The sequence below is a fragment of the Salvelinus alpinus genome, chromosome 6 (assembly GCF_045679555.1).
Source record: "Salvelinus alpinus chromosome 6, SLU_Salpinus.1, whole genome shotgun sequence".
NCBI classification, from domain to species: Eukaryota; Metazoa; Chordata; class Actinopteri; order Salmoniformes; family Salmonidae; genus Salvelinus; species Salvelinus alpinus.
Genome location: NC_092091.1, coordinates 20524908 through 20552447, shown reverse-complemented (window position 1 = coordinate 20552447; position 27540 = coordinate 20524908). Strand labels below are relative to the sequence as shown.

The 27540-nt window shown below is 43.7% G+C and overlaps 1 protein-coding gene across 2 annotated transcripts in view; it reads left to right on the top strand.

Annotated features, from left to right (window-relative positions):
- Positions 1 to 25455, top strand: part of LOC139578324 (phospholipid-transporting ATPase IC-like) — a 30089-nt gene extending 4634 nt beyond the window's left edge. For both annotated transcript variants that reach the window (XM_071405757.1, XM_071405756.1), the window contains 22 exons: positions 158 to 230; positions 531 to 601; positions 727 to 818; positions 3787 to 3945; positions 4071 to 4159; positions 4375 to 4568; positions 4770 to 4981; positions 7574 to 7605; positions 7767 to 7923; positions 9089 to 9277; positions 9593 to 9705; positions 10237 to 10401; positions 10580 to 10691; positions 10771 to 10846; positions 11041 to 11164; positions 13686 to 13872; positions 14065 to 14288; positions 22369 to 22452; positions 22590 to 22814; positions 22944 to 23082; positions 23197 to 23327; positions 23587 to 25455. In XM_071405757.1, the coding sequence (XP_071261858.1) occupies positions 158 to 230; positions 531 to 601; positions 727 to 818; positions 3787 to 3945; positions 4071 to 4159; positions 4375 to 4568; positions 4770 to 4981; positions 7574 to 7605; positions 7767 to 7923; positions 9089 to 9277; positions 9593 to 9705; positions 10237 to 10401; positions 10580 to 10691; positions 10771 to 10846; positions 11041 to 11164; positions 13686 to 13872; positions 14065 to 14288; positions 22369 to 22452; positions 22590 to 22814; positions 22944 to 23082; positions 23197 to 23327; positions 23587 to 23841 (3103 nt within the window). In that variant the 3' untranslated portion in view covers positions 23842 to 25455. The remainder of the gene's footprint in view (positions 1 to 157; positions 231 to 530; positions 602 to 726; positions 819 to 3786; positions 3946 to 4070; positions 4160 to 4374; positions 4569 to 4769; positions 4982 to 7573; positions 7606 to 7766; positions 7924 to 9088; positions 9278 to 9592; positions 9706 to 10236; positions 10402 to 10579; positions 10692 to 10770; positions 10847 to 11040; positions 11165 to 13685; positions 13873 to 14064; positions 14289 to 22368; positions 22453 to 22589; positions 22815 to 22943; positions 23083 to 23196; positions 23328 to 23586) is intronic.
- The last annotated feature ends 2085 nt before the right edge of the window (positions 25456 to 27540 follow it).

The following is a 27540-nucleotide window of genomic DNA, read 5'->3' as shown; positions in this document are numbered from 1 at the left end:
CTCTCTCCCTTCTGTCTCTCTCCTTTCTGTCTCTCTCCTTTCTGGCTCTCTCCTTTCTGACTCTCTCCTTTCTGTCTCGCTCCCTTCTGTCTCTCTACCTTCTGCCTCTCTCCCTTCTGTCTCTCTACCTTCTGTCTCTCTCCACTCCACGTCTCAGTTTCAGCCCATCCCAGTGGAAGGATGTGTGTGTGGGAGATGTGTTGCGGATTCACAAAGACCAGATAATCCCGGTGAGTTTCCATGCCTAGGCTTTAGCTTCAGCTAAATCAGCACCACCTGCAGGTTTGCATAGAGTCAAATTAAAATCTGTTTATTCGTCATATACACATGCTATCCATGGAGAACACAGTGCAATTAAATGCTTACTTGCAGGTTTACCTCTCGACAGTCAACAACAATAGAAAAAGTAAATGGATAAAGAAAGGGTACTAAAAAAGGTCCAAAGCGGTTCCCTAGCCCTGACTGTCTGGTCGCCCATCTCCCTTTGTGCTTCTCTCTATAGACATCTTCTCCTTCTGTATCCCTTGTAGGCAGATCTACTGCTCCTCTGCAGCTCTGAGCCACACAGCCTGTGCTACGTAGAGACAGCTGACATTGATGGGTAGGGGACAGAAACATCCATATACTGACAATGTACTCTTGTCTATACTGTACACTGAACCAGATATGACCTGTTTATTTTAAGCTGAGGGTTATGAAGCCTGACCGTGGTCCCTGTCTTTGCAGAGAGACCAATCTAAAGTACCGGCAGGCCCTGGACGCCACCCACACAGAGATGACCTCTGACCCCACAGAACAGACCCTGGCTGCCTTCGATGGTAGGCACCACCTGACCCAAAGCATTAGGAGAGTTAGGAAAAAATGCAAAGCGTATGCAAAATAAGGTGAGCTCATAACTGAAGCAGACCCTATCTGCCTTCAATAGTAGTCACCGCCCTGACTCAGAGCATTAGGAAGTAAAGGGAATTAGGAAAAAATGCAAAGTGTATAAAAATGAGGATGAGCTCATAATAACAATATGTCAGTGTCAGGTTGCATTTGACATTTGAGTCATTTAGCAGACGCTCTTATCCAGAGCCACTTACAGTAGTGCGTTCATCCTAAAATAGCTAGGTGAAATTACAACATATCACAGTCATAGTAAGTACATGTTTCAGAGCTAGTGGGGGGGGGGGGGGGGGGGGGTGAAGTGTGAGTGTGAGTGTTAATTTACGAAAGGCAATTTATTTATTTAGAAAAATGTGGGTGCGAGGTTTTTTTTGGGAAGATGTTTTCGGAAGATGGGGAAGCTCTATGCTGTTTTAGCTTCACGTTCCACCATTGGGGTGCCAGGACAGAGAAGAGCTTGGACTGGACCGAGTGGGAGCTGGCCTCCTGTAGGGGTGGGAGGGCTAAGAGACCAGAGGTGGCAGAATCGAGTACTCGGGTTCGGATGTAGGGTTTGAGCACAGCCTGAAGGCAGTTCATCTTGCTGGCAAGTACCATGGTCTTGTAGTGAATGTGAGCTTTGACTGAAAGCCAATGGAGGGTGCGGAGAAGCGGGGTGACATGGGAGAACTTGGGAAGGTTGAACACCAGGTGGGCTGCAGCATTCTGGATAAGTTACAGGGGTTTGATGGCACAAGCGGGAAGCACAGCCAACAGAGAGTTGCAGTAGTCCAGACGGGAGATGACAAGTGGCTGGATTAGGACCTGCACCGCTTCCTGTGTGAGTTAGGGTCGTACTCTACGGATGTTGTAGCTAGAGCATGAACCTGCAGGAGCGAGTCACTGCTTTGATGTTTGCAGAGAATGACAGGGTGTTGTCCAGGGTCATGCCAGGGTGTTGTCCAGGGTCATGCCAGGGTGTTGTCCAGGGTCATGCCAGGGTGTTGTCCAGGGTCATGCCAGGGTGTTGTCCAGGGTTCTTTGGACTCTGGGTGGGGGACATTGTGGAGTTGTGAACCGGGATCGCTGGCATAACAGTTTCCCATTTTTAGACTTCTGGCTGGTGGCAATTATGTAATTACTTGTTCATTAATTAAAATGTAAAATTCAAACACTGGAAATTGTAAAATGTATTTTCGATGCAACAGCATACTAATCAGCTACCAATTATTTTTTTTGAATATACAACTGTCCTTTATAGCCTAACTGAACCTGAGCTGTCATCGCGCTCTCTTCCAGCTTGGATAGAAAGTGCTTAAAAACAATCTATTAATGCCAAATAATAGTCAGTCCACCCTAAAAACACAAGCTTATTGGGGATTGTTTCATTATGCAGTGTACTATCTATAGCTATATAGGCCTACAGTATTTACCCGCTATTTATAAACTTTTTATAAAAATGACAAATCAAATAGCCTGACAATGAGGAAAAAAGTGATTGAGTATAAATTCAGTCACTATTTATCGTTGAACTCAGTGGGTTTTATCTGGCCTACACAAATGGGCTGCAATATTTAAGGAATTTAAATTAAATGAAATCCAACTTCTTAGACTCCTCTGGTCTCCTGAAGTTCTCCTTTTTTGTGTGCAAATGTTTTCATTAGGCCTCTAGGTCCAGGTTGATTTCTATACTTAGTATTGCCAACCCAGACAGTCTTTCCTGACACATTGTGCATTATATGTCCATTGTGCTGCACATCAATTGAAATGAATGATATTGCAACCACACAACTCAAACACCGGTTCACCAGTAGGCCTATAAAAAAAGTCAAGCCCTCAAGAACTGTTTTCCACTAAAGATTATAATCTGTTTGCATCTGACAATTTATTGGCTGTCCACAATCCAGATGACCTATTGCCTGTCCTCAGAGCTTCCTATACAGTTAATCTCTTCCATAACGTGTTCAGGCTGGCAATTAAGGAGAATGAGAGTCTCAATTTAAGATGTTGCAGAAGTAATATGATTCACTACTCCCTTCTTGCAAGTTTCCCTGATGTTGCTGCTCTCCTCTGTGACACAGAGGAGAGCAGTCTCGGTTGAATGACCCGTCTTGAAGGCTGACTAGTTAGGGTCAGGAAGATAGTTCTGAGAGAGATAGCAAGAGAGTTGGTCAGAGACAGCACGCTGAAGTGTTTTGGAAAGAAAAGAAAGAAGGGATACCGGTTTGTACTTTTTGATGCCAGAGGGGTTGAGTGTTGGTTTCTTGAGGAGGGGAGTGACTCTGGCCATTTTGAAGTGAGGAATAGGAGAGGGAAGTGAGGAATAGGAGAAGGTCTCCAGAGATGGTCTGGAGAAGGGAGGAAGGGATGGGGTTGAGTTGGCAGGTTGTTGGTAGAAAGGGGCTTTAGCAGCAGATACAGAGGAAGAGAAGGTAGAGAGGAGGGAGTGAAATGATGATAGGTCCTCTGGAAGTTTTGTTTTCCACCAGTTTCGCTCAGCTGCCCGCAGCCCTTTTCTGTAGACTCCCACTGAGTCATTGAGCCACAGAGCAGGAGTGGAGGGCCGACCGGGAGGAAAGGGGACGGTGCGAGTCATAGGGTGTGGAAAGGGAGGAGAGTAGGGTCAAACAGGCAGAATTAGGAGACAGGAGGGAGTAGGATTTAGCAGAAGGGAAAGACGATAGGATAGAAGAGGAGAGAGTAGTGGGAGAGCGAGAGCGAAGATTGCGATGGCACATGACCATATGGGTAGGGGCTGAGTGGGTAGGGTTGGAGGAGAGGGTTTACAAATGTAAACAGCCTTTTCTTTCTTTTTATCCCTCCATCATTCTCTCTCTGCCTCCCTTTCTCTCTTTCTCCCTCCTTTCCTCTCTTATTCGCTCTCCACCCCATCTCTCCCTCTCTCCCTCCCTCTTTCAGGCGTTGTGTTGTGTGAGGAGCCCAACAGCCATCTGTACACCTTCCGGGGGGAGCTCCGCTGGAGAGGAGAGCGCCACCCTCTGGACAGTGAACACATCCTGCTGAGAGGAACAGTACTTCGAAATACAGACACAGCCTTTGGCATGGCCATATACACCGGTACTCAGCACACATACATAGCCCCTGCTTCAATACTTTATGCACCCTCTCTTTCCCCCTAACAGATCAATGACAAGGACAATGAAATTGAACATGTAAATAACACAGATCTTCCTGTCCCTCAGGCTCAGATAGTAAAATCCTTCGCAACGTTGGTCGGCTCAGAGTCAAGATGACTCAGATTGAGAAGGTCCTGAACAAAGTTGTCATTGGGGTGAGTGATAAAGACCAGGAGAGGATGAGGAAGTAAAGCAGTGTGAGAGTTATGGAGATAGATGGTTTAATCTGCTCATTTATATAACTCTCTTGTCTTGACTCATTTTATTATGATAAAGGATCCAACTTTTTTTATGTGTGTGCTTTTTTAAAGAATGATTTTATGTTAATGTGTGTGTTCATATACATGTATGTGTGGGTCTGTGATCTCAGATAGTGCTGTTCATACTTCTGATGGCTCTACTGCTGGCTGTGGGGTCGGGAGTATTTCAGGGGCGTGTGTCGTCCCAAATAGAGGTTCTGTCTGCCTTAACGAACGGAAACTCGCCCATCTACACAGCCTTCCTCACCTACTGGAGCTATGTGATCCTGCTCAGCCCTGCCATGCCCATGTCTCTCTACATCACGTGAGTAACACTACCAGGGTTGGTGTCAGTTCTATTTGAATTCATTCAATTCCAATACGAGAAATCGAAAAGTGGAATCAGCTCTTCCAATCCTATAGTACTGTACACAGCATACTTATTCAGCAGTCTATGAATCTCTATTGAAATGTATTTTGTCGGTCACATATCTAGTATTGAGTCTGTTTATGTCTCTGTGTGCAGGTTTGAGATGATCCACGTGCTGCACAGCCTGTTTATAGGCTGGGACGTAGAGATGCGAGGAGGGGTGGAGAGGTCCATCCCTGCCCAGGCCCGGAACACCTCTCTGAATGAGGAACTGGGTCAGGTGGGACATCTGTTGAGTGACAAGACAGGCACCCTCACCCAGAACCGCCTGCTCTTCAGACAGTGCTGCATTGCAGGGGACGTCTATGGTAAGGATGGCCTATGACCTGGAAACAACCACCCTCTGTCTGTGTGTGTTAGATTTGGTTTCACCACTAAACCTACAAGGGCCTGGAGTGCCTTGTGTTATTGTGCAGCGGGTTCTCAGTCTGCTCCCTGGTTCGGAAAGACAGTGACTGAACTCACTTTTGTTTGCATCTGACTAAAGACCAAGACCTATAATTGTATGTGTGTCAGACTCAGGGCTTGAGTTACAAGGCTGTCTGGAAGTGCTGGGCACTATAACAAAAAGTAACCGCCCCGCCCTCCTGGATACCTTTTCCCCAGAGCTGAAGATCCAAATCAAGTTCTGCGCATGTGTTTCTTTGCCTCTACTTTCCGAACACATTGTTGTGGTCACCCCCCTTTCACCTTTCTCACTGTCAATCGTAAATGCTAATTCTTCAAGTTTAACCGGTAAGACGTTTACGCAGCGTCTGCATACCAACCATTTGATCTCAATCAGTTTTATAGAGATATGCATTTAGATCATATTGAGTTATTCAGTGTTGTTTCGAAGTAGCCTACAATCTTGTTGTGAAGGATGTACAATGACCTCTACACCAGGCGGTGTCAGAGGAAGGCCCTAAAAATTGTCAAAGACCCCAGCCACCCCAGTCAAAGATTGTTCTCTCTACTACCGCATGGCAAGCGGTACCGGAGTGCCAAGTCTAGGACCTAAAGGCTTCTGAACAGTTTTTACCCCCAAGCCATAAGACTCCTGAACAGGTAATCAAATGGTTACCCGGACTATTTGCATTGTGTGCCACCCCAACCCCTCTTTTTACACTGCTGCTACTCTCTGTTTATCATATATGCATAGTCACTTTAACTATACATTCATGTACATACTACCTCAATTGGCCCGACCAACCAGTGCTCCGGCACATTGGCTAACCGGGCTATCTGCATTGTGTCCCGCCACCCACCACCCGCCAACCCCTCTTTTACGCTACTGCTACTCTCTTTTCATCATATATGCATAGTCACTTTAACCATATCTACATGTACATACTACCTCAATTGGGCCGACCAACCAGTGCTCCCGCACATTGGCTAACCGGGCTATCTGCATTGTGTCCCACCTGCCAACCCCTCTTTTCCGCTACTGCCACTCTCTGTTCATCATATATGCATAGTCACTTTAACCATATCTACATGTACATACTACCTCAATCAGCCTGACTAACCGGTGTCTGTATGTAGCCTCGCTACTTTTATAGCCTCGCTACTGTATATAGCCTGTCTTTTTACTGTTGTTATATTTCTTTACCTACCTATTGTTCACCTAATACCTTTTTTGCACTATTGGTTAGTAAGCATTTCACTGTAAGGTCTACACCTGTTGTATTCGGCGCACGTGACAAATAAACTTTGATTTGATTTTAGAGCAGATGGTGTTAACAAACTGTAGCATAGCCTACCTGTGTTTTAGTTGAAATCAAAGCCTATGTTTTGCCTAGTGGTCATGCTGTTGAGTTTTGAAAAATCTGATTTGAGAGAAAAATGTGACCATTCGCACAATCATGAATCATGAAATTAGGTGGTGTTTTTGTCTTACAGTAATGGTATACTCTGCTATTATATTTGGTTCTATTATGTAGAATACTATCATTATCTGATCTTGCAGACTTTGATTCAACTTTGATCCAACTTTATTAAACCAGCACCATTTACCAGAGTAGCCTGGCCTCTACGAGTAAAGCAGAGACTGTTTGTAAAGTAGAGAATCCTGCACATGCGCAGAATCTTCGGGACCTTTAGCTGTCGGGAAAGAGGGGTCCAGAAAAGTCGGATCCGCAGCCACTCTGATAACAAATCAGGGCACACTCGTAAGTGTTAAAATAATAATATAGACACGCCCATAAGTGTTAAATATTGAATGTTGGTCCAGCCCTCTAGAGTCAAGGTGTAATCTGAAATTTGTCTGGAATCACATTCCACATCTGCCCACTGTCTACTACTACTATCGGTCTGGTAGTTAGAACATGCTTACTGTCAGTCTAAAGGTCCCCACTCTAGCCACTCTCGCCACTCTCCCCACTCTCCCCACTCTCGCCACTCTCCCCACTCTCCCCACTCTCGCCACTCTCCCCACTCTCCCCACTCTCGCCACTCTCCCCACTCTCCCCACTCTCGCCACTCTCCCCACTCTCCCCACTCTCGCCACTCTCCCCACTCTCGCCACTCTCCCCACTCTCCCCACTCTCGCCACTCTCGCCACTCTCCCCACTCTCCCCACTCTCCCCACTCTCGCCACTCTCCCCACTCTCCCCACTCTCCCCACTCTCGCCACTCTCCCCACTCTCGCCACTCTCCCCACTCTCGCCACTCTCCCCACTCTCGCCACTCTCCCCACTCTCGCCACTCTCCCCACTCTCCCCACTCTCGCCACTCTCCCCACTCTCCCCACTCTCGCCACTCTCCCCACTCTCGCCACTCTCCCCACTCTCCCCACTCTCCTCACTCTCGCCACTCTCGCCACTCTCCCCACTCTCCTCACTCTCGCCACTCTCGCCACTCTCCCCACTCTCCCCACTCTATCTCAAAATGTCTTAATTTCTCTTTTTTGAAATTTTCAGGTGATGCGTCAATCAGTGCAGAGGAATCACAGGTAATGCTCCAGATTTAGATGTACCAAATCATTGTAGAGGAAAACATTCACGTTATGTGGTTAATTCAGTTTATTTGCACATTGTCAAATCAGTCATGAAGTAGTAGACAAACAAAATAACATAACTTCCATCTCTCTGCCCCACCTCTGCCTCCCCCCAGACATTAGACCTGAGCTGGAACCCGTTCTCCTGTGGCGGTCTGTATCTGTCTGACCAGCGGCTGGTGGACAAGTTGAGGGGGCAGCAGTGCACACAGAGCAGACAGTTCCTCACCACACTGGCACTCTGCCACACCGTCATGACCGAATGGAAGAACGGTGAGGGCAAACAAGTAATTATTGTGTAATTAACATTTTATCATGTAAGTTCGTAAATTTAACTCAGTAAATACTTGGTGTTTTCTGTACAGTAAAATAAAATTGTACTAAACCCTCTCAAGAAGTAGGAACACATCTCAGCATGATACAACAATACAGCTGGGTGATTCCATGCCAGCGTAGGCCAAATATATTTTTGGTATGGCAGATTGTTCTTGCAATTCACACATAGAAAATGAATTGGGAGGAAGGATGTTTGACATGCTTTTTACATTTGTATCACAAACCCTTTTGAAAGTGAAAGTTGACATTTTATGCCCTTTTTAGACCTATACATGCATCCTGTAAAACCCTATGATCTGTGAACCGTACCGTACAGACAACATCTTGGTGTCATTATACTCTTTGTAGTGTTCTCCAAAATATGGAGTTTGTCATGATTCTGAAATACATATTTTAAAAGTAATTTATTCAACATTAAAAACATTAATATCTCAAAAGAACCATTTTTGATTTTGTTCATTTTAAGACATATTGTTTGGAACAAGTACATCACATTTCCAGAGTGGGCTCTCTGCTAATTCTGAAGGTATGATACATTTTATGAGCAAGACAGTGAAGGGAAAATGGATTCAAAGGGAACATTATATTGATCTATAATGTCAATTTCTATGTATAAAATGGGTCATATCATTAAAAGTAGCAGAGCACCCACTCTGGAAATGTGACTTGTTTAAAGAGTATATTGTTCCAAGCAATATGTCTAAAAATAAGAAGCTATATCTAAAAGGGTTATTTTGAGATATTCATATTCATAATTCTGTGTTGAATAAATGAATGTGAAAAATAGTATTTCAGAATCTAGACGTACTCCATATTTGAGAGAGCACTATATGGAGCATAATGACACCAAGATGTTGTCTGTATCACGTACGGTTCACAGATCATAGGGTCTGACAAGAGGCATATATAGGTCTAAAAAGGGCCTAAAATTGCCACTTTCGTGATTTTCATGTAAAAAGTATGCCGAACATCCTTCCTCCTAATAAATCTACTATGTGAGAATTGCCAGAAGAATCTGAGATGCCAAAAAATAAATGTGTGCTATGCTGGCTTGGAATCGCCCAGATACTGTTACAGTTCTGTTGCGTGATGTTTGTCCCAGGGGCCCCGGTGTACCAGGCTGCGTCCCCAGACGAAGAGGCCCTGGTGGGGGCAGCCAGGGAGCTGGGCTGGGTCTTCCTCTCCAGGACCAGGGACTCTCTGACAGTCAGTGAGCTGGGCCTCAAACGCCACTACCAGCTCCTCACTCTGCTAGACTTCACCAGCCAGAGGCGACGCATGTCTGTACTGGGTAAGACTGACATTACTATCTGGCCATGTTAGAAAGGATGAATGTACGACCCTAACCTTGAGCTTACCCGTAAAAAATATATCCTAATGATGTACTTTCTCAAAAGATCTGACAGAATTTCCTCTTTTGTACGTTCTAGCATGGCTATCTAGTGACTACCTGAGTGAGACTGGATGCATCTGCCCCACAGCTCCCCTATCCTGGACCCTTTCCCTTTCTCTCCCTTCATCTCTCTATCCCTCAGTCTCTCATCTTGATGTATTCTCCTGACATGTATAAATGTGTTCTATCCTCTGATGTATTTTGTGTGTGCAGTGCGGGAGCCAGAGGGAGGGCTGAAGTTATACTGTAAAGGTGCTGACATAGTGATCCTGGAGAGACTACAAAAAGACTGTCCACATCTGGAAAGCACTGAGAGAGCCTTAGATGTAAAACACACACACACACACACACACACACACACACACACACACACACACACACACACACACACACACACACACACACACACACACACACACACACACACACACACACACACACACACACACACACACACACACACACACATACACACACACACACACTGGGGCGGCAGGTAGCCTACATGTACAAATTACATCGACTAACCTGTACCCCCGCACATTGACTCGGTACAGGTACCCCCTGCATATAGCCTTGTTATTGTTATTTTATTGTGTTACTTTTTATTAAATGTTTTACTTTAGCTTATTTAGTAAATATTTTCGTAACTCTATTTCTTGAACTGCATGGTTGGTTAAGGCCTTGTAAGTAAGCATTTCACTGTACGGTCTACACTTGTTGTATTCGGCGCATGTGACAGATACAATTAGATTTGATAATAAGCAGAGTAAGTAGATCTCATGCAGCATCTCATCCAGCATCTCATACAGCATCTCATACAGCATCTCATACAGTATATTCCTGTCCTCCTCCAGCTGTTTGCCCAGTCCTGTCTGAGGACTCTGTGCATAGCTGAGCGTACTGTATCTGAGGCCAAATGGGAGGAGTGGAGCAAAACCATGGCCCAGGCTGCCATGACAACCCGTAATCGTGATGACATGCTGGAACGGCTGCATGACGACATGGAGAGAGATCTAAAGGTATCCTCATAATCAGGGCACTGCATTACAGTATGTTTACCATACAATGACATTTGAGGAGAATTCCTATGCTCCAAAGGATGACGCCCATCAAGGAAACTCATGAACGCTTTATATAAATGCAATGTGATCCAAATCAGAGTGATAAACTCTCTACATCCTGGTTCCTGTTGTGCAGCTGCTGGGGGTGACAGCTATAGAGGACCGGTTGCAGGACGAGGTCCCTGAGACCATCTCCATGCTCAGACAGGCTGGACTCAAAGTCTGGGTGCTGACCGGGGACAAGAAAGGTAACTACTGCTCCCCGCTGTCTGTCTGTCTCTGTCTGTTGGTCTTTCACTCCTTTTTTCTCTCTCTTTCTCTCTGCAGAGACAGTGGTGAACATAGGGTACGCCTGCAGACTTCTGGATCCTGATACCAGACTACTAGAAGGGGATGAACTGAGGTCAAACATATTTACACACACACATACACACAGACGAAAACACACAGACACACAAAGACACACATTCCCGCACACACACACACACACATACACACGGACAAACACACAGAGACACACGGACACACACACATGGACACACACACACACATTGACGATACTTTCCAATATATCTATTTTTCTGTATCCTCCCACAGGCAGCTCCTCCAGTCTCCTGATCCAGAGATTACTTTCTCCAAGGGCAAAGAGACAGAGCTGTGGTGTGTGGACAGGGAGAGGGCTGGGGAGAAATCAGCACTGGTCCTCACCGGCCCTGAACTGGTAAACATACACTACCGGTTAAAAGTTTAGAAAACCTACTCATTTAAGAGTTTTTCTTTCTTCATTTTTTTAACACATTTGGAATCATGTAGTAAGCAAACAAGTGTTAAACAAATTCTTCGAATAACAACCCTTTGCCTTGACGACAGCTTTACACACTCTTGGCATTCTCTCAACCAGCTTCATTAGAAATGCTTTTCCAACTCTTGAAGGAGTTCCCACATATGCTAAGCACCTGTTGGCTGCTTTTCCTTCACTCTGCGCTCCAACTCATCTCAAACATCTCAGTTTGGTTGAGGTCAAGTGATTGTGGAGGCCAGGTCATCTGATGCAGCTCTCCATCACTCCCCTTGGTCAAATAGCCCTCACACAGCCTGGAGGTGTGTTGGGTCATTGTCCTGTTGAAAAACAAATTACAGTCCCACTAGGCACAAACCAAATGGGATGGCATATCGCTGCAGAATGCTGTGGTAGCCATGCTGGTTAAGTGTGCCTTGAATTCTAAATAAATCACTGACTGTGTCACCAGCAAAGCACCCCCACACCATCACACCTCCTCTTCCATGCTTCACGGTGGGAACCACACATACAGGAGATCATCCATTCACCTATTCTGCATCTCACAAAGACACGGCGGATGGAACCAAAAATCTCACATTTGCACTCCAGACCAAAGACAGATTTCCACTGGTCTAATGTTCATTGCTAGTGTTTCTTGGCCCAAGCAAGTCTCTTCTTCTTATTGGTGTCCTTTAGTAGTGGTTTCTTTGCAGCAATTTGACCATGAAGGCCTGATTCATACAGTCTCCTCTGAACAATTGATGTTGAGATGTGTCTCTTACTTGACCTCCATAAAGCATTTATTTGGGCTGCAATTTCTGAGGCTGGTAACTCTAATGAACTTATCCTCTGCAGCAGAGGTAACTCTGGGTCTTCCTTTCCTGTGGCGGACCTCATGATAGCCAGTTTCATCATAGTTCTTGATGGTTTTTGCGACTGCACTTGAAGAAACTTTCAAAGTTCTTGAAATGTTCCGTATTGACTGACCTTTACGTCTTAAACTAATGATGGACTGTCGTTTCTCTTTGCTTATTTGAGCTGTTCTTGCCATAATATGGACTTGGTCTTTTGCCAAATAGGGCTATCTTCTGTATCCCCCCCACCTTGTCACAACACAACTGATTGGCTCAAACGCATTAAGAAGGAAAGAAATTCCACAAATTTACTTTTAAGAAGGCACACCTGTTAATTGAAATGCATTCCAGGTGATTACCTCATGAAGCTGGTTGAGAGAATGTCATGAGATTACAAAGCTGTCATCAAGAAAAACGGTGGCTATTTGAAGAATCTCAAATATAAAATATATTTTCAATTGTTTAACACTTTTTTTATTTACTATATGATTCCATATGTGTTATTTCACAGTTTTGATGTCTTCACTATTATTCTACAATATAGAAAATAGTAAAAAAATAAAGAAAAATCCTTGAATGAGTAGGTGTTCTTATCACCTTTTAAGGAATGACCCAGGTGCAGACTGTCACGTTCGTTGAAATGAGCGGACCAAGGTGCAGCGTGCGTAGAGTTCCACATCTTTAATAATGAAACTCACAAAAAACAATAAACGATAAACGATACGTGAAGCAAATGCAGTGCTCACAGGCACTACACAAAAACAAGATCCCACAAACTAAAGGTGGAAAAAAGGCTGTCTAAGTATGATCCCCAATCAGAGACAACGATAGACAGCTGCCTCTGATTGGGAGCCATACCCGGACAACAAAGAAATAGAAAAACTAGAATGCCCACCCAAATCACACCGCGACCTAACCAAATAGAGAAATAAAAAGGCTCTCTAAGGTCAGGGCGTGACACAGACAGTGTTGAAGAAACTAAAGTTTATTCTTTAAACAGGGGCAGGAAAACGACAGGTCAAGGCTGGCAGGGGTCAATAATTCAGAGGGGATATAAGGCACCGGAACAGCAGGCAAGCTCAGGATCAGGTCAGGCAGAGGTCCGTAATCCACAGTAGTGGGTCAAAGGTACAGGACAACAGGCAGGCTCAGGGTCAGGGCAGGCAGAACGGTCAGAACCGGGAAACTAGAAAACAGGAGCAAGGAACAAGCGGGGGCAGGGAAACAAAACACAGGTAGGTTCTAAGAACAAAACGAACTGGCAACAGACAAACAGAGAACACAGGTATAAATACACAGGGGATCCTGGGGAAGATGGGCGACACTTGGTGGGGGGTGGAGACAAGCACAAAGACAGGTGAAACAGATCAGGGCGTGACAGTTCTAAATCTTTGGACCGGTAGTAAAGGTGTTAATGCTAATACGCTCAATTTTAAGACCATAAGACTGAAAACCTTATAGCTTAGTGATTATCCATAATTCTGTATCATTCATTTGCTCTGAGTCTAGTAAACACTCCCTTTATCTAAAGACTGCCTTATCTTGTTGTTTATTCAGAAAACCATCAGACAAAAGGTTAATAGTGTTCATGGTTTGTCCCTTCTCAGGCGGAGTTTGATGCCAGGCCAGAGTGGGGTGCCAGGTTCATGTCCCTGGCAGGGCTGTGCCAGTCAGTGCTCTGTTGCCGTGTGACTCCCGGCCAGAAGGCTGACGTGGTCACACTCGTTAGGAAAAACACCGCCTCCATCATCATGGCAATAGGTGACGGCGCCAACGACGTGAACATGATCAAGAGTGAGTGTGATGGACAAAAAGGTTGACTGTGAAATTATGTTATGATTTCTGTTCAAAGACAGGGTGTATTTAACATGTTCTTTCTCTCTCTCTCTCTCTCTCTCTCTCTCTCTCTCTCTCTCTCTCTCTCTCTCTCTCTCTCTCTCTCTCTCTCTCTCTCTCTCTCTCTCTCTCCCCTCCTCCCTCCTGTAGCGGCTCATATAGGGGTAGGTTTGGCTGGGGTAGAGGGGGGTCAGGCAGTTCAGAATGCTGACTATACCCTGGCCAAGTTCAGATTCCTACAGAGACTCCTATTGGTCCACGGACGCTGGTCGTACCGCCGAATTGCTGTCTTTCTGCGTTACTTCCTGTACAAAACCTGCAGCTTCGCTTTGGTGCACATTTGGTTCGGCTTCTTCAACGGCTTCAGTGCCCAGGTTAGATGGCAACACTGGTCACATTGGTTTAGCACCAGAATCATTCATATAACGCTAATGGTTTACGGGGGAGAGGGTTCTGGGTGGGGAATGACCAATGGGTGGGTTTCCCTGTGGGTCCTGTTTTTGTTTCACATCCATGGGCTTATTAACACTAAAGATAACAATTCCATCGTTAATAATGCATTCGTTTTTTTATGGCAACGCTACCCATTATTTCTTGGAATTTGAAAGGCCTCAATATTGCTATCAAATGTTACAGCTGTCTTGATATCCTAGCAATGAACCAGTGGTGGAAAAAGTATACAATTGTCACACTTGACTTAAAGTAAAGATACCTTAATAAAAAATTACTCAAGTAAAAGTGTTAGTCACCCAGTAAAATACTACTTGAGTAAAAGTCTAAAAGTATTTGGTTTTAAATATACTTAGGTATCAAAAGTAAATGTAATTGCTAAAATATACTTAAGTATCAAAAGTAAAAGTAGAAATCATTTCAAATTCCTTATATTAAGCAAACTAGACAGCACTATTTTCTTGTTTTTTAGTTTATGGCTAGAGGAGCACACTCCAACACTCAGACATCATTTATAAACGAAGCATGTGTGTTTAGTGAGTCCGCCAGATCAGAGGTAGTAGGGATGACCAGGGATGTGTGTGAATTGGACCATTTTCCTGTCCTGCTAAGCATTCAATGTAAGTACTTTTGGGTGTGAAGGAAAATGTATGGAGTAAAACGTACATTATTTTCTTTAGGAATGTAGTGAAGTAAAAGTACAAATTGTCAAAAATATAAATAGTAAAGTTAAGTACAGATACCCTTAAAAACTTCTTAAGTAGTACTTTAGAGTGTTGTTATTTAAGTACTTTACACCACTGCAAAAAAAACTACTCATTCAAGGGTTTTTCTTTATATTTACTATATTCTACATTGTAGAATAATAGTGAAGACATCATATGGAATCATATAGTAACCAAAAAAGTGTTAAACAAATCAAAATATATAAAATATATGTTATATTTCAGATTCTTTACAGAAGCCACCCTTTGCCTTGATAACAGCTTTGCACACTCTTGGCATTCTCTCAACCAGCTTCACCTGAAATGCTTTTCCAACAGTAAAAAAATATATTTAGATTTGTTTAACACTTTTTTGGTTACTATATGATTCCATATGTGTTATTTCATAGTTTTGATGTTTACAATGTAGAAAATCGTAAAAATAAAGAAAAACCCTTGAATGAGTAGGTGTGTCTGAACTTTTGACTGATACTGTACAGTTGAAGTCGGAAGTTTACATACACTTAGGTTGGAGTCATTAAAATTCGTTTTTCAACCCCTCCACGAATTTCTTGTTAACAAACTATAGTTTTTGCAAGTCGGTTAGGACATCTATTTTGTCCATGACACAAGTAATTTTTCCAACAATTGTTTACAGACAGATTATTTCACTTATAATTCACTTTATCACAATTCCAGTGGCTCAGAAGTTTACATACACTAAGTTGACTGTGCCTTTAAACAGCTTGGAAAATACCAGAAAATGATGTCACGGCTTTAGAAGCTTCTGATAGGCTAAATGACATCATTTGAGTCAATTGGAGGTGTACCTGTGGGTGTATTTCAAGGCCTACCTTCAAACTCAGTGCCTCTTTGCTTGACATCATGAGAAAATCAAAAGAAATCAGCGAAGACAGAAAAAATATTGTAGACCTCCACAAGTCTGGTTCTTCTTTGGGAGCAATTTCCAAACGCCTGAAGGTACCACGTTCATCTGTATAAACACTAGTATGCAAGTATAAACACCATGGAACCACACAGCCGTCATACCGATCAGGACGGAGACGCGTTCTGTCTCCTAGAGATGAATGTACTTTGGTGCGAAAAGTGCAAATCAATCCCAGAACAACAGCAAAGGACCTTGCGAAGATGCTGTAGGAAACAGGTACAACAATATCTATATCCACAGTAAAACGAGTCCTATATCGACATAACCTGAAAGGCCGCTCAACAAAGAAGAAGCCACTGCTCCAAAACCGCCATAAAAAAGCCAGACTACGGTTTGCAACTGCACATGGGGACAAAGATCATACTTTTTGATGAAATGTCCTCTGGTCTGATGAAACAAAAATAGAACTGTTTGGCCATAATGACCATCGTTATGTTTGGAGGAAAAAGGGGGACGCTTGCAAGCCGAAGAACACCATCCCAACTGTGAAGCACGGGGTGCTAACATCATGTTGTGGGGGTGCTTTGCTGCAGGAGGGACTGGTGCACTTCACAAAATAGATGGCATTATGAGGAAGGAAAATGATATGGATATATTAAAGCAACATCTCAAGACATCAGTCAGGAAGTTTATTAAAGCTTGGTCGCAAATGGGTCTTCCAAATGTACATTGACCCCAAGCATACTTCTAAAGTTGTGGCTTCAGGACAACAAAGTCTCTGATTGTAAATCCAGACCAGGCCTGACTAAGTTCTTTCTAAAATAATGAGGAACTCATCTTCTCTCAACAGAGGAAGCCACCTCGCTGGGAGACCAAGTCTCTCTCAATGATCTCAAAAGGGCATTGGGTAGTATGAATAAAGGCAAATCGCCTGTATGGGACGGTATTGCTTCTGAGCTCTATTTAAATTGTTGAAATCAATTAGGTCCAATATTGCTCAAAATTATTAACACAGCCGTTTACAAGGGTTTATTTAAGATGTGAATACAGCACTAATTTCCCCTTAATAAAACAAAGGTAAGGATGCCACCCAGTGTTCGACACTATGGCCCCAAATCTTTGATAAACACAGATATTAAACTGTTTTCCAAAATGTTGTCATCCCATCTCGAGATGTACTTACCAAAATTGGTCCACACTAACAAAATTAATTATCGCTGGATAACCGCCATCAATTACTACATACTGTATCTAAAATGCTTCATCAGAAACAACAGCTCCTTGACCTGTTTTATCTCTCGATGCATCATTTGTTTTTGATAGACTAGATTGGTCATATCTCTGGTCTGTCTTGGAACATACGGGAATTGGCTCCAATTTAATTAATATAATTAAAATGCTATATGCCAATCACATAGCCAAGTTTTAACAGGTCATATCTGCTCCTCTCTGTTCAGAATTACTAAAAGCAGCAGAAAAGGCGATCCAATTTCTCCTTTGCTAATTTTATTCTCAATGGAACATATGCAATTCATCAATCAAAGGAAATAATAGAAATTTCCCTCAAATCTACTGATCATTTAATCTCATTATACGCAAATGATACTTTACCATATCTAGACAATGTATATCAATCGCTCCCAAACGCATTGAAGATCATAGATAAATTCATCGTAATCTCAAGTTATAAAATTGATATAACCAAATCAGCCCTACTGCCTGATGGAAGACTCCACCTCTACCTGTGGAGGCTCCTCAGAAGAGGCAGGGGAGGACCATCCTCAGTGAATTTCATGAACATAAAAATAGTGCAACATTAAAAAAGTTAGCCTTTTTAGATAAAAATATTGTAAATATATTCACGTCACCAAATAATTGATTAAAACAGACTGTTTTGCAAGATCTACAGTAGCCTCAGCAGCACTCTGTAGGGTAGCACCATGATGTAGCCAGAGGACAGCTAGCTTCTGTCCTCCTCTAGATACATTGACTTCAATATAAAACCTAGGCGGCTCATGGTTCTCACCCCCTTCCATAGACTTACACAGTAATTGGGACAACTTCCGGAGGATGTCCTCCAACCTATCAGAGCTCTTGCAGCATGAACTGACATGTCGTCCACCCTATCAAAGGATCAGATAATTTATCTAGTACTGAAAGCATAAGCTACAGCTAGCTAGCACTGCAGCAAATAAATTGTGCTGAGGAGTTGACTCAAAGAGAGAGAAAGATAATAGTTGAACAGTTTTGAACACATTAATTTCTTCCAAAATTAAGGAGAAGCAAAAAGAGAGAGAGAGAGCGAGAGAGAGAGAGGGAGAGAGAGAGGGAGAGCTAGCTATATTTCCTAGTAAAACATTTTTCACTTTCACTTTCACTTAGCTAATGCAGCTAGTTAGTTTAGCCTACGTAAACACCCGGTTCAAACAGAGAGGGATGCTATGTTAGTTAGCTGGCTATGGCTATCCAACACTGGAAAAAGATGGCACCGACAGACATGGCAGCTCTGCTTCTAGCTCCTAAGCAACTTTGCAGTATTTTTTTTTTGTGTGTATTATTTCTTACATTATTACCCCAGAAAGTTTTTTGTGTTATTAGATACAGCCGGAAATAACTTTTGGATATCAGAGCGGCGGTAACTCACCTGCATTACGACCAGGAATACGACTTTCCCGAATTGGATCCTTTGTTCGAACACTCCATGGCAATTTAACTTATCCCAGAGGCTGCTCCAAGGCGCCACCGGTGGAGAAGAGGTATTCGGAGTGTACTTCTAGTCTGACTCAGGAGGCGTGCACACCATCCACCGCTTCCAAGTATATTACTCGCTAATGTTCAGTCTCCAGACAATGAAGTAGACGAGCTCAAGGCTAGGATCACCTTCCAGAGAGACGTCAGGGACTGTAACATTCTCTGTTTCACAGAATCATGGCTCTTTCCGGATATACTGTCCCCGTTCAATACAGCCAGCTGGGTTCTCAGTACATCGCGCAGACAGGAATAAAGAACTCTCCTGGAAGAAGAAAGACGGGGCTGTAGGTTTTATGATTAACCACTCATGGTGTGATTGTGATAACATACAGAAACTCAAGTCCTTTTGTTCACCCGACCTAGAATACCTCACAATCAAATGCCGACCGTATTACCTCCCAAGGGAATTCTCTTCGGTTATAGTCACAGCCGTGTAGATTCCCCCTCAAGCCGATACCACGACAGCCCTCAAGGAACTACACTGGACTTTGTGCAAACTGGAAACCACATATCCTGAGGCCCCATTTATTGTAGCTGGGAATTTTAACAAAGCAAATTTGAGGAAAACGCTACCAAAGTTCTATCAACAAATTGACTGTAGTACTTGCGCTGCTAAAACACTTGACCACTACCTCCAAGGCCCTCCCCCACCCTCCCTTCAGCAAATCAGATCATGACTCCATTTTGCTCATCCCTTCCTATAGGCACAAAACTCAAACAAGAAGTACCTGTGCTTAGGTCTATTCAACGCTGGTCTGACAAATCGGAATCGATGCTTCAAGATTGTTTTGATCACGCGGACTGGGAAGTGTTTCGGGTAGCCTCTGAGAATAACATCAACATATATACTGACACGGTGACTGACTTCATCATTTCCCACTGTGATTATTAAAACCTACCCAAATCGTAAACCGTGGATAGATGGCAGCATTCGCACAAAACTGAAAGCACGAACCACCGCATTTAACTATGGCAAGGTGACTGGGAATATGGTTGAATACAAACAGTGTAGTTATTCCCTCTATAAGGTAATCAAACTGGCAAAAAAATCAGTACAGAGACAAAGTGGAGTCGCCGAAGACGTATGTGGCAGGGTCTACAGACAATCACATATTACAAAGGGAAAACCAGCCACGTCACGGACACCGATGTCTTGCTCCCGGACAAGTTAAACACCTTCTTCGTCCGCTTTGAGGATAACACGGTGCCACACATGGCCCGCTCCCAAGGACTGTGGGCTCTTGTTCTCCGTGGCTGATGAGTGTAAGACATTTAAACGTGTTAACCCTCGCAAGACTGCCAGCCCAGACGTTATCCCTAGCCGCGTCCTCAGAGCATGCGCATGCTGGCTGGAGTATTTACGGACATATTCAATCTCTCCCTATTCCAGTCTGCTGTCCCCACTTGCTTCAAGATGGCCACCATTGTTCCTGTAGCTGAGAAAGCAAAGGTAACTGAACTAAATTACTATCGCCCCATAGCACTCGCTTCTGTTATCATGAAGTGCTTTGAGAGGGTAATTAAGGATCATATCACCTCTCCCTTACCTGACACCCTAGACCCACTTCAATTTATGATCGCACTGCACACTGCCCTATCCCATCTGGACAAGAGGAATACCTATGTAAGAATGCTGTTCATTGACTATAGCTCAGCCTTCAACACCAGGTGGTGAAGGTAGGAAACAACACCTTCACTTCGCTGATCCTCAACACAGGGGCCCCACAAGGGTGCGTGCTCAGCCCCCTCCTGTACTCCGTGTTCACCCACGACTGCGTGGCCACGCATGCCTCCAACTCAATCATCAAGTTTGCAGATGACACAACAGTTGTAGGCCTGATTACCAACAATGACGAGATGGCTTACAGGGAGGAGGTGAGGGCCCTGGTGGAGTGGTGCCAAGAAATTAACCTCTCCCTCAACATTAACAAAACAAAGGAGCTTAAACATACATGAATTTGGGGATAACGGGGATTAACATACATGAATTTGTCCAATAGAAACTCTTGTTTGCAATTATTGGACTAATGATTACACCCTAGATCAGCTAGATGCAGTCAAGAGTGCAAAGCGGTATTGAATGTGTCACTGTCTGTCACCTTGATTACTCAAAATTATCTCGACCTGTGCACCTACGTTGTAGTCTTTCATTCATAGGCTACATTGTAGCAACCTCATGATGGGTACAGAGAACATTTAAGACTGATGTAGTAGCCTCAACCTATCGATGTTACATTGAACTGGGTGAATGGGATTGAATGACAGTCATCCAATATGCTGTAATAGAAATAAATCCATGTTCATTAAAAAAAGTATAATTCTCCCTCATCTTAAACGGCACCGACCGCCACTGGTCTCTGCTCATGGAATCCCAGTTGTTTCCCATTTTACATATTTGGGAGTAGATATATTTCCTTCCTTGGATAAAACCACTGTCAGAAACCTTAACAGAACGCTCAAATCAATTCAATCCAACCTCAGTAGATGGAATAACTTTCCAGTTGCTTTAACCGGCAGAATAAATATTATTGAAATTAATATATTGCCCTGGCTGAATTTCTGTAGTTCAATGCTTCCCATGGCTTCCCCTTCTGGCTATTGAAAAACAATGTAACTGGTAATCAAGGTAATCAAAATGGCATGCCCATACTCCAATATTTCACAATAATGCCTTGCAATACGGAGGGAGGCCTTTTACATCCCAACCAACAGTCCAAATGTGGAAACCGTACCCTTGGCGATATCATGTACAGTAATGGTTTGAGAACATTCCAAGATTTGAAAGATACATACACATTACCAGGCAACTCCTTTTTTCTATATTTACAACTTAGGTCAGCTATCCTGGCCTATGGAGTCTCTCGGGAAACGCAACTCCCGAACCATCCAATTATGGAATTTAAAAATAAATTATCAACTTTTGGAAAGCTCATATTCTGAGACAGCCATTAAAAAGTATGGTCCACAGATCTGACTGAATCTGAACGACCGTTTAACTGGAAGAGAATATGGAAAAATATGACATTGGCATCCAGCAATCTAAACCAATTTATACATTTTAAGTTTGTTCACAGACTGTATTTAACACCAAGGAAACGTTTTACGATTAAATTGGCCCCAACTCCCACCTCTTCACTGTGTCCCCTAAATCAGGTAGCCACTTTCCTTCATATGATGTAGGAGTGCCCTGCAGTTAAATGTTTCTGGGGCAAAGTTACAAAATTAATTTAGAAGTGCTTGAATGTAAATATTCATGCTTTGCATCTATTATGTTACATAACGATGATAGCTCCTTGAATCTCTCAATCAATCAGAGACTGTTACAGCTGGCTGTTGGCTGGGGTTGGGGGAATGGGAGGCCCTTTTCTTTTTTTGTTTTCTTTTCCTGTTTATACTTAATTTATTATTAATTAAACAAAAAATATGATCCTTTGTAATGTTTTTATTTTATGTTCTCTTCTTTTTTTCTTCTTCTTTGGAGTGGCAGCCCACAGGTACAATGTATATATAATGAATAGAAAATATATGGATTATGAAATTATATGAACGTAAATACCTGTAACCCCCCCCAACAAATACCCCCCAAATCATATAATGGAACTGCAACCTTTTTTAAAAGAGCCCAATGTTTTAGCCATTTTCTGTGCTGTTTTCTTCCAGTCTCTGTATGAGAATTGGTTCATCATCCTGTACACTGTGTTCTACACTGCAATGCCAGTAGAATGCCTGGGCATTTTTGAGCAGGTAAGAGAAAAGAGAAAGGCATCTTTGTAACGAGGTGTGAAATCTCAAGGGGCCCAGTGTTTCTGTTTTACACCATGTGGCCATGGACACACTCCTGACTCTTACCATACTGTTGTTTGATCTGCTCTCTCCTATAGGATGTGAGTGCAGAGTGCAGTCTGAGCTGGCCGGAGCTCTACAAGGTTGGCCAGAGACAGGAGCTGTTCAACACCTGGCTGCTGGCTGCCACCCTGCTCCATGCCCTCTACACCTCTCTGGTTCTCTTCTTTATGCCCCTGGGGGTCTTCTACAACTCTGCCCTGGACTACCAGACCATGGCCGTCACTGTCAGCATAGCATTGTTGTTCTCTGCCACCATTGAGGTTAAAAGAGTTAGAGGTCATGGAACGGACGTAAACAGTTCTATGAAGTTACACATCACTGCTGATTATCGTTGATGATTATGATACATGTATTGACATGGACATTGTGTGTTGGTTTGTGTGTCTCAGATCATTCTCCTGACCAGACACTGGACTAAGTGGAGTGTGGCTGCGATGTGTGTCAGCTTTGACCTGTTCTTTGTGTGTACGCCTATCACTCACAGTCCCAAGCTATTTGAGATGTCCCCAGTTGACTACTACTTCCCTGGTACACACCTCACTTCTACCACTGTCTTAACATTGATATTTTATACTGTCTTGAACTGACTATGTGTGTGGTAATATTGAGGTGGTTGGGTGTGTCTGTCTGTGGTCTGATCAGGTGTGTCTCAGAATGCCTTCCCCAGCCCGGTGGTGTGGTTCACAGCCCTGCTGACAGCCTGGACTGCTGTCCTACCCTCCTTTACCATCCACACCCTCAACATCATCCTCACTAACCCAGACAAACATAGGGTGAGACTGCCATTGACTCTGTGTGTGTGTGTGTGTGTGTGTGTGTGTGTGTGTGTGTGTGTGTGTGTGTGTGTGTGTGTGTGTGTGTGTGTGTGTGTGTGTGTGTGTGTGTGTGTGTGTGTGTGTGTGTGTGTGTGTGTGTGTGTGTGTGTGTGTGTGTGTGTGTGTGTGTGTGCGTGCGTGCGCATGTGGAATGGCCATGTTACATTACCCACAGTGGAGAGAAGTCATGTTTGACCTGTTCTCTGATTTCCCCCAGGTTCACATCACCAAGCACGGGCCTGTAGAGCTGCAGAAGTCTGGCTTCAGGAGAGGAGACTCCCACCGCCGCTCCTCCTACGCCATGTCTCAGGGCCGAGGCATCGGCCGTCTCATCACTTCTGGAGCTAGTCGCCGTAGCACAGCTCCCCCGGTGGACAGGAGGGGAACTTTAGGTGAAAATGTCACACTAGCAGGCCAAACACAGAGCGATGATGCTCCGAAGAATATTACTGAAAATGGTTCATCCAAATAGATGGAAATGGGATTGATAATGTGTGTAGGTCCCTCCACAACTACAAGAATAATATATTTTCTACAGCAGTAAAAACATTGCAAATAGGGCCTGTCTATAGGGTCATAGTTTAACCCATGATTTAGCACTGGTAGTTCAGCACCTTGGACAGCAGAATCCCAGACCGGGGTGTAGCTGTTCAAATGATGGTTGGATGATATGGGAGTGGTTTGTGAGGATGGCATACAGATGTACGATCTTAATTTGATCACCCTGTTGCAGGAGATACACTACATTACCAAACATCTGTGGACTCCTGCTGGTTGAACATTTCATTCCAAAATCATGGGCATTAATATGGAGTTGGTTCCCACGTTGCTGCTTTAACAGCTTCCACTCTTCTGGAAAGGCTTCTCATTAGATGTTGGAACATTGCCAGTCAAGTTTTTACACACCGATCTCGACAAACCATTTCTGTATGGACTTCGCTCCATGCACGGAGGCATTGTCATGCTGAAACAAGAAAGGGCCTTCCCCAAACTGTTGCCGAAAAGTCTGAAGGACAGAATCGTCTAGAATGTAATTGTATGCTGTAGCGTTAAGATTTCCCTTCACTGGAACTAAGGGGCCTAGCCCGAACCATGAAAAACAGCCCCAGACCATTATTCCTTTTCCACCAAACCTTACAGTTGGCACTGTGCATTTGGGCAGGTAGCGTTCTCCTGGCATCCGCCAAACCCTGATTCATCTACTGGACTGCCAGATGGTGACGTGTGACTCATCACTCCAGAAAATGTGTTTCCACTGCTCCAGAGTCCAATGGTGGCGAGCTTAACACCACTCCAGCCGACGCTTGGCATTGCGCATGGTGATCTTAGGCTTGTGTGCGGCTGCTCGGCCATGGAAACCCATTTCGTGCAGCTCCTGACTAACAGTTATTGTGCTGACATTGCTTCCAGAGGCAGTTTGGAATTCGGTAGTGAATGTTGCATTTTTACGCACTACGCGCTTCAGCACTCGGTGGTCCCGTTCTGTGAGCTTGTGTGACCTACCACTTTGCGACTGAGCCGTTGTTGCTCCTAGATGTTTCCACTTCACAATAACAGTACTTCCAGTTGACCAGGGCAACTCTACCAGGGCAGATATTTGACAAACTGACTTGTTGGAAAGGTGGCATCCTATGACGGTGCCACGTTGAAAATCACTGAGCTCTTCAGTAAGGCCATTCTACTGCCAATGTCTGTCTATGGTGCTTGCATGGCTGTGTTCTCAATTTTATACACCTGTCAGCAACGGGTGTGGCTGAAATAGCTGAATCCACTCATTTGAAGGGATATAAACATACTTTGTATATATACAGTAGTGCATTTCCTGTAATGCTGAAAATGCATAACTTGTAGTGTATTTGAAGTTTAAAAAGGCTTCTGAAGTTTGTAATTTACCTTACGAAATATGTATCAACTCCTACAAAAATGTCAATTAATTATATAATCCACATAATAATTCACATGTCCTGTTGTTGCAGGATTATTTTCCTCCTGTAGCAAACTGTCTCAAATTGAAATCCTACATTTGTATGTTTTTCTGTTCTCTTTTGTATGCATTTTTTCTAAATAAATGATATTTGACACCTTATTGGTTTAAAAATCATATTTTTATTTCAGCAGTCACCTACATTGTTAAATTAGATGAATTCAATACACCTTGGGATGCATAGTAATTGAGAGAAGATTGTTTGGATTGCAACATACTGTAGGATGTGTGTGCCCCATGTTTTGGGGTATACATTTGTGTATTTTCCCATAGAACATTACATCCTTTCAAGAGCGAAAACAAACCAAACTGAGACAGCACAGATGTTTTACAATTGTTTTATTTGTTAATTTGTTTCAAAACACGCAATTTACCCATATTATCCTTTTTAAATTCTTATTTTCTGTAACGGTTATTACTCCGATTTTTTTCCCTTCTCGAAAGTATCCACTAAAGCTAAATAAAGAGTTATCCACAGGCTCTCCTGCTTCTGCAGTAGGAGGAGGGACAAGAGGCTCTCAGTGTGTTGGGCCTTCAGCACAGGTGTGTGTGTGTGTGTGTGTGTGTGTGTGTGTGTGTGTGTGTGTGTGTGTGTGTGTGTGTGTGTGTGTGTGTGTGTGTGTGTGTGTGTGTGTGTGTGTGTGTGTGTGTGTGTGTGTGTGTGTGTGTGTGTGTGTGTGTGTGTTTGTGTGTGTTTTCTAACAGCAAGGGAGGCATGTTTACATGGCCAGTGTTGAAATCACTCACAGGAAACTAGAGCAGCTTTAAGAGCTGGGCATGGTCTCGGTTCAGTTGTCAGATTGTCATACCTCTGAATTCAAATGCTCTCAAAGCGCAGACTTGTCTGTAATTCCATGCAGGTGAGTGAGTTTGTGTGTGTGTGTGTGTGTGTGTGTGTGTGTGTATGAGTATGTGTACTGTAAGTCGCCCTTGCCTTTAAAGAGTGCTCCTTCCATATGGATGTCTCTGCATTGATTGATTGGGGCCTTCGTTGCCCCTGAACAGAGACTATACAGTACAACATTGTAACACATTGAACCATGTAGCAAATTGATTTAGTCTACCCACTTGGGCATGGACTCCATTTCATGTAAATGACAGTTTGGGGTCTTTCTAAAAGCTGTAAAAGCACAGTCTGGTACACACTAGAGAGTCAGTGCTGCAGTGCCTCTCTTCTCCAGGCCCTCTCTACAGTACCCTGAGTGACTGAAGCTGCTAAACCCACTCTGGCGGAAACCGGGAAGGGGGCAGATGTCATGAAATGGAAAGGGTAGGTGGGGGATAGAAGTTTGTACACTCTGACCCAGCAGCAATGATTAAGATTGGGGGGTCAGGTGATTGCATAGTTTTCTGTGCAAAAGCCACCAGCCAGAGCCTCATATCTCTCATGGCTGGTTTCATCAACATTAGATCAGCAGGAGACCATGTTGGACAGGGGTCAGATGGGAAATGTAGTAACAGCTGTCTTGCATTGCACAGCACTGCATTGTGGGTTGCGTAGTTTGCATTGGGTTAATCATATAGACAAGGGGTGTCAGAGTAGGAGTGTCTCGAGGTAAGGTATAACTGTTTGGTTTGAGTTGTTTGTAATGATGTGTTGTTTGTGATGAGATTGATGATAGGGTGTGGGGTGGTGGGTAGTAGTGGGTAGTGGGCATATTTTTGCAGTCGGCGCAATACATCTGTAAATGACCCAGAGAGCCTCTTTTCCCGATTTCTCCTTCCAACCCCCCCTGCTGGCCTGTCCTCTCTCTACCTTTTTCTTGTTTTGAAACTGATTGTCTTCTACCATCACAAAGACACTTGGTTCTGATTGATTAACAGGCACCAGAAGAGGGAGAGCACAGTGAGACTGGGGTGTTAACCGGGTCTGACTGCAGGCAGACTGGCAACTTTACATCCCAAAGGAAGATGATGCACATATGCTGTTTAACAGTAGATGAACATTTCTAGTTGGAGGGGTCAGTTGCCAATGTACTGGTTGGTTGGTAAATGTTAGAATTTCGCTTGACAAAGATTGCAAACCAAAGAAAGATCACTTCTTCAGATAAATACAAATGCAGGCACACATACACACACAGACTGAAGAAAATGATGGCATACAGTACATACAGGCCTGTGGCTTAGTCCCTCTGATTAACTCCAAGGAAACAACCCGGCCTTGGAAAAGCAGGACAGCCACCAACA